Here is a 6,649-nt window from a genome sequence, read left to right on the forward strand (position 1 = left end):
TTTGGCTGGGGAGTTTGGGGATAAAGGGACTCCCCCCTAGCTCTGGACAACTTACTGCTTTTCAGACTAAATCCTTCATAAAAAGGAACCCAGTGACTCCAAAAGACGACTTTGTACAAAAGAATTTAATAAATCCCCCGGAACATGTGCGATGACATCAGCCCAAACACAATACATACACATCTGCATGTTTTATTGTGCAATACTGCTTTAAGAATGTAACCCTGAAGTTGCTGGACTAGGGCTGCCAGTCATGCTGTCTTAGAACATGGTTTCACAAAGGGGTACAGATCCCCTTTAAATTCTTATGCAGAACTTAACTCTGATTCCTGCTGCTGATGGGGAAACTATCCCAGGGGCCACATTTTGTGTCCTGATCACCCTGTTGTATTAGCCCCAGGGGTGTAACTACAGAGAAAGCAGACCCTGAAGCTGCTGGGGGACCCAGAATTCAATATATATACTTATTAAATCATTTTTTCTGTGGGGCCCATGAAGGGTGCAGGGAGATGGATTTATCAAGAACTGAAACTTGTTCTGTAACCAAATCACATGATTTTATTCCTAAAATGCAGCGGATTATTGTGCTCAGTACAGAGCGGCTCTGAACCCTGTGACAAACAGGCCGAGGGCTCGGTGACCTTAACCAAAACAAACGGTCAGTCACAGGGCGGTGCCTCCCACTGTAATAAATACATTTTAGGCCAAAATGTCATCTGTTAAAACACAGTAACATTCTGTTATATGATTGGCTGTCAGTATCAGCAGTCCCAGAGGGGGAGAAGTGTCCCATATCTCATATTCCAGCTCGGGGGTAGGGGAGTTTGTCCTTAATCATCATTATCCCCTTCCTCCTCATCCATATCTTCCGCTTCACTCTTCTCCTGCGTCTCACCTCCCAATTTCTGGAACTCGCCCGTTTCTGCAGTCCATATTGATTTGATGGAGACTTTGAACTCGGCCATTTGGAAGCCAAATAATTTCTATGAGAGTTCAAGGAAAAGGGAAGTGATAAGGAACTTTAATATTTTAGTTCCCCTTTAAAGACATGTAGTTCACCGTTAAACGATGATGCTGACTGATATCACGAGAATTTTTTTTAATAGTTTCGGAAATATTTAGCTTTATTGTTCACAGCTCTCCAGTTTCATATTTAAGCAGCTAGCTGGTTGCTAGTGTCCAATTTACCCTAGCAACCATCCAGTGGTGTGAGAGAGACTGGCAGCCCCAAATAAAAAGGAACAATAACATTGTAGCCTCACAGAGAAATTGTAGGATTTATTTTTTTTTTGACTGCTGGGGTCAGTGACCTCCATTTGAAAGTTGAAATGAGGCGGCAAATAATTCAAAAACTATTGAAAAATAAAGACCAATTGGAAATATGCTAGGAATAGGACATTCCATAACATATGAAAGTTAAAATTAATTAGCATCTACCACTTTAAAGCTCTTTATGCTTACCAAAATCCTGGCTTGTTCAGGGGTTAATACGTCCCCCTCTTTACACAAGTCGTAGTCTGACAGTAACGTGATGACTCCTGCGAGAGAGAAAAGCATCAGGCTGGGAAAGCTGGACTGGCTACTTCCTCCCAGAACTGTAAGCTCAGGTGGTTTGGTATGTGGGTAGGTAGTTTCTGTGCAGGTGGGATACACAGTCCCAGTACAGTAGGTACCTGGGTATAAGGGGTAGGTACTTTATGTGCAGATGAGATACACAGTCCCAGTACAGTAGGTACCTGGGTATAAGGGGTAGGTACTTTATGTGCCTACCCCATGCCTATGAATATAACAACTTCACGCCAATTTGGTACTCACCTTTTTTCAGAGCAGTGGGGAGTCCCAGTTGCCGTAACTGCGGTTCCATTGAGTGAGTGAACTGATCGAGAGGCCCGGCATCCAGTACCACCGAGTATGTGGCTTTGTTTCCAGCTCTGGCAAAATCCGTTTCCTTGTACTGATCAAACCACCTGCAAACACAGAGCCCCAAACTGTATGAGCACCTCAGTCCAGCACAAGACCCCCCGACATACAGTAAAAGGGGTGTTACAGTAACAGCTGGAGGTCGTGGGATTGTCTCCCTGAAGCCGCTGTAGTTGCAGATACATTAGACAGCTTTAAGAAAGGGTCGGGTGCTCTTAAGAACGTGAACCTTCTTTGGACCTCGTACACTATTAAGACTCCAACATACTCACTCCTCCACTTCTCTCTCTGTCCGGTTGGTGAACAGGAGTCCGACCTCCCCTTTCAGGCACTTGCTCAGCTAAAGGGACACGGGAAGGACAATGATTAAACCCGCACATACAGGCTCTACTGTATCCCTCTACTCAATGCAGTGTGTGTGTATTTCCCCAAACCCACAGGTACTGGATACAGTTTTACTACTGATGAATTCACTGCCAGAGATTGCCCTAGCCTCATAGCAACCAATCAGCAGCTTGCATTTATAGCCCTGTTACAATAATGAAAGCAAACATCTGATTGGTTGCTGTAATTTCAGGCCCTGTCCCTTATTTCAAAAAAACCTGTTCTATTCACATATATGTACAGTTTCTTCTGGATGCGGCCGCATGTGTGTCCTGACAGTTTGAGGGGGAGGAGCTGTACTGCAGGAGCATAAGGGACCGGGGCACAAAAACTTTACAAGGAAAGGGAAGTGGCAGTTTGATTGAAGAAGGAGGGGGCAGGAGAGAGAGAGAAAACTGTAAGAAGCCGTTTGGGCTGGAATTGGAGAAAGGGACCTCGGGCACAAGATTGTGAACTTGAACTGAAGAAGCTGCTCGGATGAGAAGTGAAACGTCTTCATTGATTACTCAGCAAGTCCAGTCGATTTAGAATTACTTATATTAGCTAATAACTAGGGATGCACTGAATCCACTGTTTAGGATTCGGCCAAACCCCCGAATCCTTTGCGAAAGATTCGGCCAAATACCGAACCCAAATTTGCATATGTAAATTAGGAGTGGGAAGGGGAAAAATATTATTTACTTCCTTGTTTTGTGACCAAAAAGTCACGCAATTTCCCTCCTTGCCCCTAATTTGCATAAGCAAATTAGGATTCAGTTGGGTCAGGCAGAAGGATTGGACCGAAATCCTGGATTTGGTGTATCCCTATTAATAGCTGTTTCAAATAAAAAAAAAAAGATTCCTACACGTGTCATTAACATGTTTTCTTTAACTTTTTTTTTTTTTTTCACGATCCCTTGAAAAGCATAAATTTGGGGTTTTACTATAATACAGAAGAGAAGATTCATGGGAGCGTTACCTTGTGTAAGTTATCCTTGTATTCATCACTGACTCCTTTCCCCATTGCCACCATCATCACCTTGTTCTTCCCAAAGAATAACCTGCCGACCAGAAATAATAATCTGAATGCAGTGCACTGTCATTTCTCCCTCCACACAGAGAGCGTCTCTCGCTCACACAAACACTGCTGTTCTGCATAATGACATATTAGCATAATAACAATTTCCCATTATCCAATCATTCCTTATAGTTATGTGTAACAGTCGTTGGGATTAAAAGCAGTGTCTATCCAGCAACTGATACTCTCTGCACTGCTGGTTCTACCTCTTGAAACAATGCTGATTAACAGATCTAAAGTAGAACCAACTTGTGCTTCGTTGTTTCAGGAGTCACACAAATATACAACCAGTAAAAAAAGGTGGAATTTCTGTTTATTGAGCAGCTGCTTAAAACGGTATTTTCTTTTATTGCACAAATAACAGTTTGTAGGCGCACTTCCCCTTTGAAAACATTTTATACACAAAATTGTCAGTGACATTCTAGCACAGAGTGGGGGGGGCTGGAGGAATCACAATGTCCATTGTCACTGACCTGCTGTGTTTCCACGCGTTCCGGACGTCCTTCAGTTTGTTGTTCCTCATATTCTCCACCGAGAGCACAAAGATGTACTTGTAGGTGTCCACGCATTTCCGCAGCTGCAACAATAGGAGGCGCATTCATCAAAGGTCCAATTTCGAATTCATGCGAGTTTTTAAGAACTTCCCTAAACTCCATAATCGACCAATAAAAATATATATATATAAAATAAAAATCAGATTTTAAAAACTCGGATGAATTCAATTGACCTGAAAACTCTTATTTTAAAAACTCAATTCAATTTTTTTCTCCGAAAATAACTCTAATTTCAGGAAAGCTGCTGAGAACTCCAAATTGATCCCAGAACCTCTCCCATTGACTTTAACAGTAATTCAGCAGGTTTTTGGCGGTGAATAGTCAAATGAGTTCTTAAAGGAGAAGGAAAGGTTAAAAGTAAGTAAGTTTTATCAGAAAGGTCTATATAAATACACCAGTAACCCCTCAAAGTAATGTTGCTCTGAGTCCTCTGTCAAAAGAAACAGCACATTTCTTTCCTTCTATTGTGTACTCATGGGCTTCTGTATCAGACTTCCTGTTTTCAGCTTAAACCTCCAGGGCTAGGGCTTGAGCATGCTCAGTTTGCTCCTCTCCCTGCTGTAATCTGAGCCCAGAGTTATGAGTCAGTAGGGAGAGACTCAGGCAGGAAGTGATGTCACACCAAGCTAATATGGCAGCTGCTATCCTAAACAAACAGAGCTTCTAGAGCTGATTACTCAGGTATGGTAAGACATTCTGCAGAATAACTATAGTATTATAACTGGCACTATTGCAGCTAATCTATTGGCAATAAAATGCCTCCGTAGCTTTCCTTCTCCTTTAAAGGGCCAGAGTATGATAAACCTCGAAAATCTAATTCAAATTTTTTTTAAAAACTCAAATCGAATTTGAATAACTCCCTAGTCGAATTTGACAGTTTTGACCATAAAAATAAATAAATCGAATTTCAAATTTCCAATTCGTCCCTTGATAAATCTGCCCCTAAGTGTCAGTTTGATTCATGGCAAAAATTAAAGGAGAACTAATAGCTAAAACATCTATTTTGGGCCCCAGTGTCCCGACTGTGAGGCAAATCACTAAACTGGTGCCCTGGGATGGTGCAAAACTATTAGAAAAATACCCCGACATGAGCACTTTTTATAAGGGGCTCTGTCACCATATTTGATCCATTCCCCAAATAAGCCCTATACTTCTTTAGGCAGAGGTCTGTACGGTATAATAAATCTGCCAAAAGTATCACATCCAGTATCTGGCGGCACAGGGGATACATGGGGGCTTTTTATATGAAAGATGCGCAAGTGCCAGAGACCAACATATTTGCTGCCCCGGTGTTTAACCCTTAGTTCTCGATCTACAAATATTCCCCCTTCAATCAGGGTCCCCATTGGGGGGAGGCGTTGTGCTGGGGCAGGTAAAATCTTCATCCGAAATTGTTTAAGTTACATATAAAGTTACACAATTTACACAGAAACTCCCTCAACATGCCTAGTAACTTACATAGGAGCTTGTGTACGTTACATATCAAGCAGTGACAGCGCAGACATTTAAAGGATAAGTAAACCATACAAACAAGTGAATGTAAAATTGATGAGGGGGCTATTGTAAGCACTTTTGCAATGTACATTCATTATTTATTTATTTTTAATTCCAAGATATTAAGGGATACATGTACTGTTAATATGAATGAATTTTGTTACAACAGCGCCACCTGCTGGTCAGTTTCCCACCAGTCTGACCAGCAAGTAGTCAAGGAAGTTGTCAGGAGAAAGAAAGAGGCTGATGTTCTTCTGCTTAGGAAAGATGTGAGAAAGGTTTCTAATTTTATTCCTAAGCAGAAGAACATCAGCCTCTTTCTTTCTCCTGACAACTTCATTGACTACTTGCTTAAAAAAAAATTATCTTTGTTATAAATGAAAAAGTAAATTCCACATTTGATTAACACACACACAAGGTTTATGGTCAGATTTGTTGAACTTGTAATCATGGGGGCTCCATATAAATAAACGGTATGAGGGGGGGGGTCTCACCTCTTCTATGAGATTCTGCTTCACTTCGAGCCCTTTCTTGGCTGTTTTAGTTAAGGAAACTGAAAGGGAAACAAGAGACTGAATATCACTGGAACAGAGAAATCTCTACACACAGGTCCGCCCCACAGTTCTACCCCATTATCACTGAGACCAAACATCGTATGATTTCCATAGGCAACACGGTCCTTCTTCTTATGGTCCCTGAACTACACGAACCACCATCCTCAGCAACTATAACTCGGTATAACCCAGTATAGCCCATGAAACCCAGTATAGCCCAGTACAGCCCAGTACAGCTCAGTACAGCCCAGTACAGCCCAGTACAGCTCAGTACAACCCAGTACAACCCAGTACAGCTCAGTACAACCCAGTACAGCCCAGTACAGCTCAGTACAACCCAGTACAACCCAGTACAACCCAGTACAACCCAGTACAACCCAGTACAACCCAGTACAACCCAGTACAACCCAGTACAACCCAGTACAACCGACCTAAGGAATCTGTACCCCAAACTCACCTTTCTTATCCCTCTTAGACTTGGGCATGGCTGGGTCCTGAAGTCTCTGAACACACAGTCACGTGTCTACTCCGGCAGCATGGAGCTCAGGACCTCAGGCCTCGGTGCATTGTGGGATACTATAGCTGTCTAACGAAAAGCCCGTATAATCCAAGTCCCCCGACAGTTTTACTTCTCGCCGCCGTGACCGTTTTATAAAACTATAATTCTTACAGTGGTTTAAAGCCCC

At 42.4% G+C, this 6,649-nt stretch overlaps 1 protein-coding gene across 1 annotated transcript; it reads right to left on the reverse strand.

Annotated features, from left to right (window-relative positions):
- Nucleotides 1-110: 110 nt before the first annotated feature.
- mrto4.L (MRT4 homolog, ribosome maturation factor L homeolog) lies at nucleotides 111-6,485 on the reverse strand. The gene is given in 8 exon segments (NM_001086380.1): nucleotides 111-983; nucleotides 1,462-1,538; nucleotides 1,816-1,967; nucleotides 2,193-2,260; nucleotides 3,263-3,344; nucleotides 3,835-3,938; nucleotides 5,904-5,962; nucleotides 6,421-6,485. Coding segments are annotated over 8 exon segments (723 nt in total). The 5' UTR covers nucleotides 6,449-6,485; the 3' UTR covers nucleotides 111-830.
- Between the last annotated feature and the right edge of the window lie 164 nt (nucleotides 6,486-6,649).

Source organism: Xenopus laevis, chromosome 7L, assembly GCF_017654675.1.
Source record: "Xenopus laevis strain J_2021 chromosome 7L, Xenopus_laevis_v10.1, whole genome shotgun sequence".
Classification (NCBI taxonomy): Eukaryota; Metazoa; Chordata; class Amphibia; order Anura; family Pipidae; genus Xenopus; species Xenopus laevis.